A 14,977-nucleotide genomic window follows, 5' to 3' on the forward strand; every position below is an offset into this window, starting at 1 on the left:
TTCCTGAGTTAAGGCATAAAATAAATTTAGGGGTAGGGCACATTGCTGTGTAACTCCTTTTCTAATCCTAGCCTGTTGCTCTTATTGATGTTTGTTTTTCTGCTTTCACACATAACTGCTTAAGTATGCCTCTGTCTTTCAAGTCAAGGTCCACGTTCTTCATAGTTGTAAAGAGGAGCTGCCAGTTCACATTGTTAAAAGCTTTTTCTGAGTCAATGAAGGTAATATGTCATCCTGTAAGCTCTTCTATTCATATCCATCCCTCTCTCTAATAGCACGTGCAAGGTGAAAATTTCTTCTCTTTTTCTCTGCATTTTTTAAATCCAAATTGGTCTTCGCAGACATACTTATCTACTTTTCCTTTTATCCTTCTTTTACCCATATTAATGAATACACCATTTAATAATGAAGTAGCACCTAACACTTCAGACAGAATGTCAGTAAATCGGACCCTTTGAGTTCATTCAGGCTACACGAAAGGCCTGAAATAAGATACATATATGACAATTTACAATGGAAAGATACAAGCTACTCAATAACAGACGTCGCCTCAAACCCAAATTCCAGAAGTATCTAACCAAAGCGGACACACTACTTATTACTAAAGTATCAAAACAAGAGAGATAAAATTCACAATGGACCCAACGATATGTACTAGGGTTATTCGAAAAACACAATCCTGTTTCTTATAAAACATAAACCAACACAATTTTTTCAAAAATCTAGTTTTACTTAATTCTTACATGTTTACTTACTTTTTTCTACACAGTTTCCATATTTGTTTAAACATCTGTCATAACGCTCTACAAGCTTTTGTATCCCTAAGTCACAGACATCTACCACCTGTGAGGATAACCAGTCTTTAGCTGCTTCTTTCACCTCGTCGTCTGCTGCGAAGCGCTTGTAGCAGTGAAGTTTCTGTAGGCAACGGAATAAGTGAAAACAACTCGGTATGTGTTCCCGTCCAAAAGATCTGATCAGATTTTGGGCGTCAGTGGTAGAACGTGGGCATTGTCATGAAGCCACGAAACTCAAGACGTGAGAAGGCCCACGTTGCTTGTTCTGTATTCCACGTCGAAGTTCAGTCAGGTTAACACATTAAGCCGTTGCATTTATTGCTGCATAAACTGGTCTACTTGAGCACTCAACGAAACATCATCGATGTGGGCTGTCGAAGCCGGAGGCCCACTCGTGTACCCTTAAAGACTGCACGACACAAAGCTTTACGCCTCGCTTGGGTCCGTCAACACTGAAATTGGACTGTTGATGACCGGAGACAACCTCATGAATCCATGGACCCTGCATGTCAGCAGGTGACTGTCCAAGCTGGTGGAGGCTCTGTAATGGTGTGGGGCGTGTGCAGTTGGAGTGATGTGTGATCTCTGATACGTTTAGGTACGACTCTCACAGATGACACGTACGTAAGCATCCTGTCTGACCACCTGCATCCATTCATGTACATTATGCATTCCGACGGACTTGGGCTATTCCAGCATGACAGTGCGACACCTCGCACGTTCAGAATTGCTACAGAGTGTCTCCAGGAACACTCTTCTGAGTTTAAACACTTCCGCTGACCATCAAACTCCCCAGACGTGAACATTATCGAACATATCAGAGATGCTCCGCAACGTGCTGTTCAGAGGAGATCTCCACCCTCTCGTACTCTTACGGATTTATGGGCAGCCATGCAGCACTACTTCAGACGTTAGTCGAGTCCGTGCAACGTCGTGTTGCGGCATTATTGCGTGCTCGCGGGGACCGTACACGATATTAGGCAGGTGTAGCAGATTGTCTGGCTCTTCAGCGTATACCCACTGTGATTGACTGAATTCTTCAGAAGCGCATATTTTCCTACGCGTAATGGTGAATGTTCATTGAGGTGGCGTACCCCGAAATCTTGAATCAGGCCTCACATGACGCAATGAAAAACTGAGCATCCAGAAGACCTGAATCCACGTCACACAGAAACCATCATCAGAACTCAACGTACGGAAGTTCATCTGGACGCGTTAACTCTTAAACAAACAGTGAATTTGTAAGGACACAGATGTAGGTGCTTTTAGATACTTTCTGGGCAGGACGATCTGAACCGCGTTCGCATTTCGTCGTAGTTTATCGTGAATGCCGTGTTCTGTTGCATTCAACTGTCCACTAAACACGTCGGCTGCCCTCACTCACTCAAACGTAGTGACACAGCCATGCACGTGAGAGATGCGCCAGCAGTCGATTGGTGCGTCGATATCATCGTTTCGAGCGTTTCTTGTGATGGGCAGTTCTCCTGTTCAACAACAAGCGTCATTCCGCATCAGGCTTGTAGATATGTTTCGAGCAATTTTCCTTTTCCCCACCTTGCAGGCGGCCGGCCGGAGTGGCCGTGAGGCTCTAGGCGCTACAGTCTGGAACCGAGCCACCGCTGCGGCCGCAGGTTCGAATCGTGCCTCGAGCATGGATGTGTGTGATGTCCTTAGGTTAGGTAGGTTTATGTAGTTCTAAGTTCTAGGCGACTGATGACCTCAGAAGTTAAGTCGCATAGTGCTCAGAGCCATTTGAGCCTTTTGAACCCACCTTGCATTACGATTCTGGCTCATTCCCTTTGATAGTGAAAGTTTAGAAGGAGAGAGAGAGAGAGAGAGAGAGAGAGAGAGAGAGAGAGAGAGAGAAGGGGGGGGGGAGTGAGTTTGTGGTATCATTAGCGTATTACTTGCCAAACTTCAGTAGTTTATTTTTTACGCCTCTTTTGACATTAATGTGATACATTGAATGATATATGAAAGAAAAACTATTTTTACAAAAAAATATGTTAGTACAAGAAGTATAGTCTGTTCCATTTTTGGAACAATGGAAAAATTAGCTAACAAAATTCGCAAATTCAGTGTCAATGCAGAAAACTATAAGAAACATTATGAACAAAATGAAACAAACTAAGTGTCTTGTTCAGTAAGAAGTGAAACAAAAGCCTTGTATGTACACCAACATTGCACCTGCCACACATTTTGTCTTTTTTTTTTCTTTTAGTATGCACGTCACCTTTGTGTTACTTGTACAGTTAAGTGGTTTCCTGGGTCTAGTCATACATCTTTGTTCAGCCGCACTCGCATCAGTTTCCTTCCTTGTGGTCCTCTTCAAAGAAAACAGGATCAACACCGAAATGCAAAGTACGTCAGTATTCTGTTTCGGACAGCGAAAAGTGAGAACTTCTCATTTGGGTTAGCAATTTGATACGTGCGCCATGTGTCTACTATACGGGTATCAATCATCTGGGTAAATAACGGCCACTTCTTTGATCTTGCCCTCGTCCTATAAAATGATATCTGCATGTCGAGTAGCCTATATCAACACAGGACATACTCTCATGGGGAAGCTTATGATAGACACTCAGAAGTAGTATGCCTAGAAGGATTTTAGTTCTTCTTTGGCTAGAAGAAAAATTACATTGTTAAGTATATACTTGTATTGTTCTGTAGTAGTATTCAGTAGTTGTAAGGAAAAAAATTCTTCAGACACCTGGGGCACTGTCTTATTTCCCAGACATTATGCAGTATAATTTTCTTTGCTTTTTCCTGATTCATTAGTGTTTGTGTACTTTGGTTGACATTTATATTCCTTGCGTTCGTGTTTTTCTTAGTTTCTGGAGGTAAATCGGTAACATTAGCTTCATACCTTCTGATTAAAAGCTCTAAAGAACCTGCTACACCTTGTACAATATTTTTCTTCAGAGTCTACTTCATCTGTTCTTTCACCTACACTGTGTGGAATAATCACCAATTTTACATCATCAACATCGTCTTTAGTCACTTCAGAGCTCTCCAACTCCACTAGAACCTCTTAAATAGCAAATCCACGCAACAGTTTTTTTTATCCAACTGCAATCGCAAAATCTGAAAGGGAATATTCCGTTCTACGTAACATGGAGAAACTGCCACACAACGAAATGAAAGGAGATATCAACAATGTAAACAGTAATTTTTGTGTATGAGATATGTGCAAATAAGTACATCTACAAAGGATTGATAATGTAACATACCATTGTTCCATCATTGGGACACGTAAAATAAACTGATTTTACTCTTACTCCAGGAAACCTGAAATAAATGGTGTATCAGAAAGGACCATCCGATTTGGCACGTCTATATTTCTAAATCTAATAATCATGTGCAATGAATTTTTATTTTTTGATGAACGGGAAACTCAAGAAGGTTTTTTTCATACCCCTTCGTAGGTGTTCAATATGCCCCCCTTGAAATGCACGGCAAATGTCAATGCAGTATTCGAATTGTTCCCATGTCTCTCAGGACAGCTACTGCTACGTGATGCCTCAGTTCATTCCCTGTTGTTGGTAACGGAAGTACATAAACAGAGTCTTTCATAAACCCCACAAGAAATAATCACATACAGTATCATCCGGTGACCCTGGAGGCCAGTAATGTAAGGCTCAATTATTTGGTCTAGTACAACCGATCCAACGTTCAGTAATCCTTTGATTTAAACATGCCCGCAATTCCAGATGCCAGCGTCCGATCCTGTTGGTAAATGAAGTCGTTCGAGTGAGTCGCCAGCTGTGGGAAGAGAAAGTTCTCAAATATATCGAGATATGTGCTTCCTCTAACAGTGTTCTCGGCGAAGAAAAATGGGCCATACACCTTTTCCTTTAAACTATACAGAACACATTAAATTTTGGGGAGTCCCTCTCATGTTGTACAACTTCATGTGGTTGTTCCGTACCCCATATTCTCACATTGTGACGGTTCAACTTTCCATTTAAATAGAATGTTGCCTCGTCACTAAAGACTATGCGGGGAAGGAAACAGTCATCCTCCATCTTACGAAGAACGAAATTACGAAACATCACACGTTGGAGTTTATCACTTTCCCGAAAAGCTTGCAGCAGCTGAGTTTTGTATGGTTTCATGTGTAAACGTCGACGCAACACACATCAGACGGACAACGGGGGCATGTTGAACTGTCAAGCTGCACGGCAAACGGATTTCTCTCTTGAGATGCTTCCGACGTCTGTGTTAGACGCTCGTGGACGGTCCAGCGATTTGCCTTTACACAAGCAACATGTTTCTCGGAATTCTTCATGCCATCGTCTAATGCTCTGTGCTGTAGGAGGTCCCACACCATACCTATTACGAAAGTCACGCAGAACCGATCCGTATTGCACAAAATGTAGAACACAGAACGTTTTCTGTTGTCCAGGCACCATTTTGACTAGAACTGAAGTGGACGCACACTGCTGCTACCTGGCGGGAACCATGGAAAACCCGATAGTTTGGTCTTTCCAACAGTACGTTATTCACGCACTTATCTCAAATAACATAATAGTTATGATGTTTTCTAAGTCGGATGATTCTTTTTGATAGACCCAAGAGTGGCAACAGCGTGGGGTTCCATGGTGTAATTGTTAGCACTCTGAACTTTGAATCTAGCGATCCGAATTCGAGACTCGGCGGAATCTTGTGATGTGTTTTGCGTTCGTTTCTGGAAATGTGGCCGAGCTAGTAGTTGAAATGGTGTGTGTACTGAATGTTACATGGACATCCGTATGTTCATACCAAACACACCCAGAGAACTAAATCACATTTCATTGTTGTACAGAAACTACACTCATGCTCATAAATTAAGGATAACTGCAGAATGTGGTGCCACACAACGTGGCACCACACAACACAGGCGCTAATAGCATAGGCACATAGGGAACACACACGACACAGATCTGTAACTCCACGGTATTGGTGATAAGTTGAGAAAACCGTCCCGAAACACATGTGGTACAAAAGGCCATTCCTGCGCATATACCCCGACATCAGTATGGCACATGATCACCATACGCACGTACACAGGCCGCACAACGGGTTGGCGTACTCTGGAGCGGGTGGTCGAGCAGTTGCTGGGGTATGGCCTCCCATTCTTGCACCAGTGCCTGCCGGAGCTCCTGAAGTGTCGTAGGGGTTTGAAGACGTGCAACGATACGTCGACCGAGAGCATCCCAGACGTGCACGATGGGGTTTAGGTCTGGAGAACAGGCAGGCCACTCCATTCGCCTGGTATCTTATGTTTCAAGGTACTCCTCCACGATGGCAGCTCGGTGGGGCCGTCCGTTATCATCCATCAGGAGGAAGGTGGGACCCACTGCACCCCTGAATAGGCGGACATACTGCTGCAATATGACGTCCCGATACACCTGACCTGTTGCAGTTCCCCTGTCAAAGATATGCAGGGGTGTACATGCACCCATCATAATCCCACCCCACAGTATCAAACCACGACCTCCATTCAGGTCCCTTTCAAGGACATTAAGGGGCTGATATCTGGTTCCTGGTTCACGCCAGATGAAAATCTGGCGAGAATCACTGTTCAGACTACACTTGGACTCGTCCGTGGACATAACCTGGGACCACTGTTCCAATGACCATGTACTGTGTTCTTTATGGGCTCTCCTGTGACCAGGGGTCAGTGGAATGCACCTTGCAGGTGTCCGGCCGAATAAATCATGTCTGTTCACTCGTATGTATACTGTGTGTCTGGAGACAACAGTTCCAGTGACTGCGGTAAGGTCCCGAGCAAGGCTACCTGCAGTACTGCGTGGCCGTCTGCGGGCACTGAAGGTGAGATATCGGTCTTCTTGTGGTGTTGTACACTGTGGACGTCCCATACTGTAGCGCATGGACGCGTTTCCTGTCTGCTGGAATCGTTGCCATAATCTTGAGATCACACGTTGTGGCACACGGAGGGCCCGTGCTACGACCTACTGTGTTTGACCAGCCTCCAGTCGCCCTAGTATTCTACCCATCATAACGTCATCAATATGTGTTCTTTGAGCCATTTTCAACGCACAGTGACCATTAGCACGTCTGAAAACGTCTACACACTTATTCGCTACACTGTACTCTGACATGCACCAACGCACCTCTGCATATGTGAACTGCTGCCAGCGCCACCGTGCGACGACCGCAGGTTAAATGCACCGCATGGTCATACCCCGAGATGATTTAAACCCGCAAATCTCCCACTAGAGCGTTGTTTCACCATGTATCAGCATTATCCTCAGTTTATGAGCATCGGTGTGCTATCAAGGTGTACAGTGCAGCCAAGTGAAAGATAGAAAACAGGAAAACTACACTACTGGCCATTAAAATTGCTACAACAAGAAGAAATGCAGATGATAAATGGGTATTCATTGGACAAATATATTATACTAGAACTGACATGTGATTACATTTTCAGGCAACTGGGTGCATAGATCCTGAGAAGTCAGTACCCAGAACAACCACTTCTGGCCGTAATAACGGCCTTGATCCGCCTGGGCATTAAGTGAAACAGAGCTTTGGGCGGCGTGTACAGGTACAGCTGCTCGTGCAGATTCTACACGATACAACAGTTCATAAAGAGTAGTGACTGGCGCATTGTGACGAGCCAGTTGCTCGGCCACCATTGACCACACGTTTTGAATTGGTGAGAGATCTGGAGAATGTGCTGGCCAGGACAGCAGTCGAACATTTTCTGTATGCAGAAAGGCCCGTACAGGACTTGCAACAGCGGTCGTGCATTATCCTACTGAAATGTAGGGTTTCGGAGGGATCGAATGAAGGGTAGAGCCACGGGTCGTAACACATCTGAAATGTAACGTCCACTGTTCAAAGTGCAGTCAATGCGAACAAGAGGTGACCGAGACGTGTAACCAATGGCACCCCACACCATCACGCCGGGTGATACGCCAGTATGGCGATGATGAATGCACGCTTCCAACGTGCGTTCACCACGATGACGTTAAACACGGATGCGACCATCACGATGCTGTAAAGAGAACCTGGATTCATGCGAAAAAATGACATTTTGCCATTCGTGCACCCAGGTTCGTCGTTGAGTACACCATCGCAGGCGCTCCTGCCTCTGACGCAGCGTCAAGGGTAACGGCAGCCACGGTCTCCGAGCTGGTAGTCCATGCTGCTGTGAACGTCGTCGAACTGTTCGTGCATATGGTTGTTGTCTTGCAAACGGACTCAGGGATAGAGGCGCGGCTGCACGATCCGTTGCAGCCATCCGGATAAGATGCCTGTCATGTCGACTGCTAGTGATACGAGGCCGTTGGGATCCAGCACGGCATTGCATATCACCCTCCTGAATCCACAGATTCCGTATTCTGCTAAGAGTCATTTGATATCGACCAAGGGGAGCAGCAATGTCGCGATACGTTAAACCGCAATCGCGATAGGCTACAATCCGGCCTTTATCAAAGTCGGAAACGTGATGTTACGCATTTCTCCTCCTTACACGAGGCATCACGACAACGTTTCACCAGGCAACGCCGGTAACTGATGTTTGTGTATGAGAAATCGGTTGGAAACTTTCCACATGTCAGCACGTTGTAGGTGTCGCCACCGGCGCCAACCTTGTGTGAATGCTCTGAAAAGGTAATCATTTGCATATCACAGCATCTTCTTCCTGTCGGTTAAATTTCGCGTCTGTAGCACGTCATCTTCGTGGTGTAGTAATTTTATGGCCAGTAGTGTAGTTCCTTTCGTAAGACAAGTTAATTAGAGAAAAATATTTGCGTCCCAAAAAAGGGACAGTGGTAAGTGACGGGTTAACTAGGAAGCTGCGCTACTGCTGGTGTTCTTGTGTGTCCGCAGGTTACGGCAACCTGTCGCCCACGACGGACGCCAGCCGGCTGCTGATGATCTTCTACGCACTCATCGGCATCCCCATGAACGGCATCCTGCTGGCCACGCTGGGTGACTTCTACAGCCGGGCGGTGAGTACCCTACAGCACAGCGCGCGCACGCCACTGCTGCACGCTGATTCTCACAAAAGAACTGTAAACAGCAGCCAGTCACCGTCACCAGTGCCATCTGTAACACCAAATGGCTAACAAGGAACCCGTAACGCGCAGGCTTACACGGTCGGCGTCTTCATTAGTTAAGACTTCCGGGCTGACAGGCCGTGGGTGATCAGTAAAACTTCTTCCTGACGTTGCCAACTGCGGGCAATATCTTCCGAGGTGAGTCAACGACTGGATGCCAGGCCGTGGACATGAATGGATACAGGTGATCAGACAGGGCGCTTACGTACGTGTCACCTGACAGTCTTGTCAAGACGTATCGGGCGTCCCATATCACATCAGTTGCACACCATTACAGAGCTTGAACCGTCCCCTGCTGACGTGCAGGGTCTATGGATTCATGAGGTTGGCTCCATACCTGTACACGTCCATTCCCTCGATACACGAAACTCGTCCAACCAGACAACAAGTTCAACATGTTTCCAGTCATCAGTGTTGCTGTTGGCCGGCCGCGGTGGCCGTGCGGTTCTGGCGCTGCAGTCCGGAACCGCGGGACTGCTACGGTCGCAGGTTCGAATCCTGCCTCGGGCATGGGTGTGTGTGAAGTCCTTAGGTTAGTTAGGTTTAAGTAGTTCTAAGTTCTAGGGGACTGATGACCATAGATGTTAAGTCCCATAGTGCTCAGAGCCATTTGAACCATTTTTTGAATGTCGCTGTTGGTGGGCCCAGACGAGGCGTAAGGCTTTGTGTCGTGCAGTCTTCAAGGGTACACCAGTGGGCCTCCGGCTCCGAAAGGCCATACCGATGCAGTTTCGTTGAATGGTTCGCATGCTGACACTTGTTGATGGCCCAACATTGAAATCTGCAGCAGTTTGCGGAAGGGTTGCGCCTCTGTCATCCTGAACGACTATCTTCAGTCGTAGTTGGACCCTTTTTCGCAGGATCTTCTTCCGACCGCACTGATATCGACGTTTGATGCTTTCCCGTAGTCCTGATATTCACGGTACACTCGTGAAATGGTCCTACGGGAAAATCTCCACTTCTTCGCTACCTCGGAGATGCTGTCTTCCATCGCTCGTACTCCTACTATATCACCACGTTCAGACTCACTTAAATGTTAACCTGCCATTGTAGCAGCAGTAACCGATGTAATAACTGCGCCACACACTTGTTGTCTTATATAGGCGTTGCCGACCTCAGTGCCGTCTTCTGCCTGTTTACGTATCTCTCTATTTCAATACGCAGCCGCGTGGTTAGAACCACCATGTCACGGACTGCGCGACCATTCCCGCCGGAGGTTCGAGTCCTCCCTCTGGCGTGTGTGGGTGGGTGTGGGTGTGGGTGTGGGTGTGGGTGTGGGTGTGGGTGTGGGTGTGGGTGTGGGTGTGGGTGTGGGTGTGGGTGTGGGTGTGGGTGTGGGTGTGGGTGTGGGTGTGGGTGTGGGTGTGGTGTTCTTCAAATCAAATGGCTCTGAGCACTATGGGACTTGACATCTGGGGTCATCTGTCCCCTAGAACTTAGAACTACATGAACCTAGCTAACCTAAGGACATCACATACATCCATGGCAGAGGCAGGATTCCAACCTGCGACCGTAGCAGTCGCGCGGTTCCGGACTGAAGCGCCGAGAACCGCTCGGCTGCAGCTGCCGGCTGTTGGTCTTAGAATAAGTTAGTTTAAGTAGTGTGTAAGTGAGGGAACCGATGATGTCACCAGTTTGGTCCCTTAGGAATTCACACACATTTGAACATTTTTTGAATACGCATGCTTATACTAATTTCTTTGGCACTTCATTGTATGTGACGTTTGCATCTTTGACAATAATAGAATTCTAATTGAGAACTAATAGAAATAGTAATTAATTGATCTTCCTTTAAATCATAAAGAAATCAGTTCTCAATTATTTGACTGTGAGTTTAAAAATATTCTCTAGCAACTAGTAACAACTGTTCTGCATTGGTCCTGAACACAACAGACAACGTACCTCATCTCGCTGCTGCAACTGCGTGATCAGCAACATGCTAAAACTATTTCAAAAGCAATACTGCGATCCATGCAGAGTGCAATGAATGGCCATAATAATTGCAACAACTACTGCCATGTGTTTTATATAGAAATTTAATAATGTTGACGGGTTTAATCAACTTGCCTTAGACAGTGTAAAAGAAAAAACGAAACTAATAAAGATTTTAATTCACTATTTTCGCAAAACAGATTATTTAAACGCTGACAAACTTTACACAGACCTTAATTGTTCCACAATGTCTGTACTCAATAAACAAGTCTCTGGCCACAGCAAAGATACGAATATCATACTCAATGTATGCATACACAAATATGATAAAATCCCTCCAGTGCGCAAGTAAACAACAACTACGTTGCAACGAAAACGCAAATCACCCAAAATTCCTCAGTTAATAGCAAATCCTCCTCCGGCGCTACCAGCACGATCACGGCTGGCTGTGACCTCAAAATCGTGTCGCGCGGCTTCCGACCACTTCCGATTCCTCTCCACAACTGTTCGCTCGCTACTACTGGCGATAATAATATCTAAAACTCACAGTTTGTGTATGCACACCACAGCAAAATCGTTGGTCAACTTTGCAAAGAAGAGGTGACGTCCAACTTTAAAGTTTAACTGTGTTAGTGGACATTCCGCAGCCTCGCTTTATCACCAAGCAGTCCTGTTATGTCACGATCATCAGTGTGATGTAAGCACGACAGAAACTCCTGTCTGGAATTTGGTGATTCCTTTTGTGTAAAACATCCGAATGGAGCAGTTCCCACATGTTAGACAGGCCACCTTCAAAACAGTATGGCCGTTAAAAATGTGGTCCTCTGTGCAAGAAGGTTATTTTTTTCAACCTCTGATCGGTAGCGAAGTTAAAACCACAGTGAATACCCGGTGCTGCGTAGCGTCTCCAGTATGTCTGTCTATCGCGTCGATCTGAATGCACAGTAAGCATGTAGAGATGCCTACAATAATAGTGTCTGCCTCCAAGTGCGAACTGCCTGTTGATGAGTTTCGCCTGATTTCATGCAGTCCACATAACTGTCATGTGTGTCCTCCTTATGACAAGCCTTGGCCGCACATTGCAGGTGCAATAACGACCCTGCTGTAGCATTTTCGAAGGGAAGCGTTTGGTCACCCACCACACAGCTCGGACTTGGCTACCTCAGATATTCGTGCACCAGCATCTGGCCATCCGTGGTTTCCCCAAATCAGGCAAATGCCGGGATGGTTCCTCTGATAAGCCGACTTTCTCCCCATCCTTTCCTAATCTAATGGGACCGATGACCGCGCTGTTTGGTCCCCTGCCATAAATGAAGCAACCAACAAACTTTCATCTCTTTGCTCACATGAACCACTGTCTACGAGGACATTATTTTGGCACAAACAACAAGTTACAGACGACTGTAGGAAATTGGCAGAAATCAAAGGGGGAATGCCTTCTATGAGAAGGGTATTGGCAAGATGGTAACATGTTACGATAAATGTCCGTGCCGGGGCAGCAACTATGTAGAGAAGTTGCAGGAAGGCTGTAGCGAAATGTTGCAAAGAGAGCATTTCTGATTTTCACTGTGGTTTACATTTCGCGACCGATTGAAGACTGTAGAAAATAATAGCCCTCGTACGAAGTGTTTGTGGATGAGGTGCTGGAACTCAGTGTCCAGTTGTTGGAGGGTGTGTGTGTGAGTGAGACTAGAGGCGGTCCGTGTCGTTGCAGCTGGTGAAGGTGCACCGGCGCTACAAGAGCAAGGAGAGCCAGTACCGCTACCACTCGCGCACCTGGCTCATCACGGACACGCTCAGCTACCTGGTGCCCGGCGTCGTCGTCTTCATCTTCCTGCCCGCCGCCATCTTCAGCTTCATGGAGGACGACTGGGACTACGCCATGTCCGTCTACTACGCCTTCGTCACGCTCACCACCATCGGCTTCGGCGACCTCGTCGCTGGTAACTATCCACCCGCCGGCTTCAGCTCATTCCCTACTTTTACCAGCCGCCGTCTCATACTTTTCCATGTGGCGTGTTGTCTTTGTTGTCAGCATAGCACTCTCTCGGCTGCGTGTGGGCTTCCCAGAGCTTGCAGCTGCTACTTTTCGTTATCTCAGTATCTTCTCATTTCGTCTCACAAGACTCATTCTTCCCTCCCTCCTACCCCTCCGCTCTCCCCCCTCAAGGAAATTTCCTTTACCACTATTGTGAGTTGAGCCCAAGTCCAGGTAACTGTCCACCCGAGCTTCAGTTGATACCTCGCTTTGGCATACAATTTACTGTACACTGGCCAACTCCCTGTTCTGGTCCTGAAGACCATGCAGTGCCTACTGACCACTGTGTCAAAGCTCTCTTGCCCATTGTCTGCTTGCCACATCTTGCAGCCGCTAATGCTGAGTCAGTTAGCTATCCCAATGGTACCAAGAGTCCGAGTGCACCCAGGTCCGACCCTCCCACCAAGAAAAAATCCCTGGCAGTACTTCGAATCTAACTCGGGTCCTCCAAATGGTAGTCAGACACGTCGACCACTTAGGTACAGAAGTAGACGACTGCGTATAGACACTGAACTGTATGTCGAAAGTCTATGTTTGGGTCTGAAACTAACAAGGTCCGAAATATATTACATGAAACAATAGAATGAGAAAAGTCCTAGAACGATGTAAAAATAGTTCAAATGGCTCTGAGCACTATGGGACTTAACAGCTATGGTCATCAGTCCCCTAGAACTTAGAACTACTTAAACCTAACTAACCTAAGGACATCACACACATCCATGCCCGAGGCAGGATTCGAACCTAGAACAATGTAGACAGCGTATTTATAATGTGTGTTGAGTCAAAAAAATGTGTGTGAAATCTTATGGGACTTAACTGCTAAGGTCATCAGTCCCTTAGTTTACACACTACTTAACCTAAATTACCCTAAGCACAAACACACACACACCCATGCCCGTGGGAGGATTCGAACCTCCCCCGGGACCAGCCGCACAGTCCATGACTGCAGCACCTAGGACCGCTCGGCTAATGCCGCGCGGCTGTGTTGACTCTGTTATCTCTCGTAACAGATAACCCGATGCATTAGTCTCCCCCTGGATAACTCTACACCATGGTATAATTTGCTAACTCAACTAACATATGATGTATTTGGTTCTGCTAGACTACCTTTCGTCCCGATCATCTTTTTAACATTAAGCACACAAAATTCTATGGAGACTTACTTAATCTTGTCCCACTGAATTCGAAACTGACATTAAAATCACATATTTGCTCTGCTTTTCGAACTGTAGCCAGCAAAGAACCGTTAAAGCCAATATACTTTCTGCATTAGCAGACGAAGCATTCCTTGTTTCTCAATCTCTAGAAAAAGATTTCTAAGAGCTCTAATGATTTCTCAGCTGTAGATGCGAAACCAAACAACCTAGTGCGGCACACAGTTCTGTCCCAGGCTCTGTTTCGACAAGGTGAACACAAGTGTGTTCATCGAGCCACAAGCTAGAGACATTTTTGAAATTACTCAAATTGAATTAGTGCTAAAGGATGAAATTTTAAATTGCTTTCTGTGATGCTTCAAAGCAAAACAAAAGAACGGCTGGATGACCTGTTGCATCTCTATGATCAGCTGGAATACAAAGTGTCACTAAAAATGCTGTCATGGTAATTGATCATTGCTAGCTGATGGTTAGGGGTGCTCGTGCAACGCTGTGCCCAAATGAGGTGTAAGTGAAAAGCTCTTAACATGTTTTATACTGGATCCCAAAAACGAAACCCAGTCAGTATATTTCACCATCATTTTTGAGTTATTTGCCAATCCCCCTCCCCACCAAAAAATAAATCACATTCTAATCATCATAATGCTGTACTTTCCAAAATTTGGGGTTAGGTTGTTTTGAGGGAAGAAACCAAACTACGAGGTCATCGGTCTCATTGGATTAGGGAAGGAAGTCGACTGTGCCCTTTCAAAGGAACCATTTACCTGGGGAAATCACGGAAAACCTAAATCAGGATGTCCGGACGAGGGATTGAACCGTCGTCCTCCCGAATGCGAGTCCAGCTCCAAAATTTGTAGGACACTGTTAAGTTGCACCAATTTTCTATAACTATAAAACACCAGTAAATTTGGCGATAATTAGATCATTGAAGAGCGCAATGCACTCACGATTTCAGCCCTGGGATGTCCAAAAAAATGATCTCGTGTC

The 14,977-nt window shown here is 46.0% G+C and overlaps 1 protein-coding gene across 1 annotated transcript in view; it reads left to right on the plus strand.

Annotated features, from left to right (window-relative positions):
- LOC126106151 (open rectifier potassium channel protein 1) overlaps positions 1 to 14,977 on the plus strand; it is a gene marked incomplete at its 3' end in the record, with an annotated part of 205,169 nt that overhangs the window by 135,925 nt on the left and 54,267 nt on the right. Inside the window, exons 3-4 of the mRNA XM_049912392.1 lie at positions 8,637 to 8,758; positions 12,513 to 12,741. Coding sequence (XP_049768349.1) covers positions 8,637 to 8,758; positions 12,513 to 12,741 — 351 coding nt within the window. The remainder of the gene's footprint in view (positions 1 to 8,636; positions 8,759 to 12,512; positions 12,742 to 14,977) is intronic.

This window comes from Schistocerca cancellata, chromosome 10 (genome assembly GCF_023864275.1).
Source record: "Schistocerca cancellata isolate TAMUIC-IGC-003103 chromosome 10, iqSchCanc2.1, whole genome shotgun sequence".
NCBI lineage: Eukaryota > Metazoa > Arthropoda > Insecta > Orthoptera > Acrididae > Schistocerca > Schistocerca cancellata.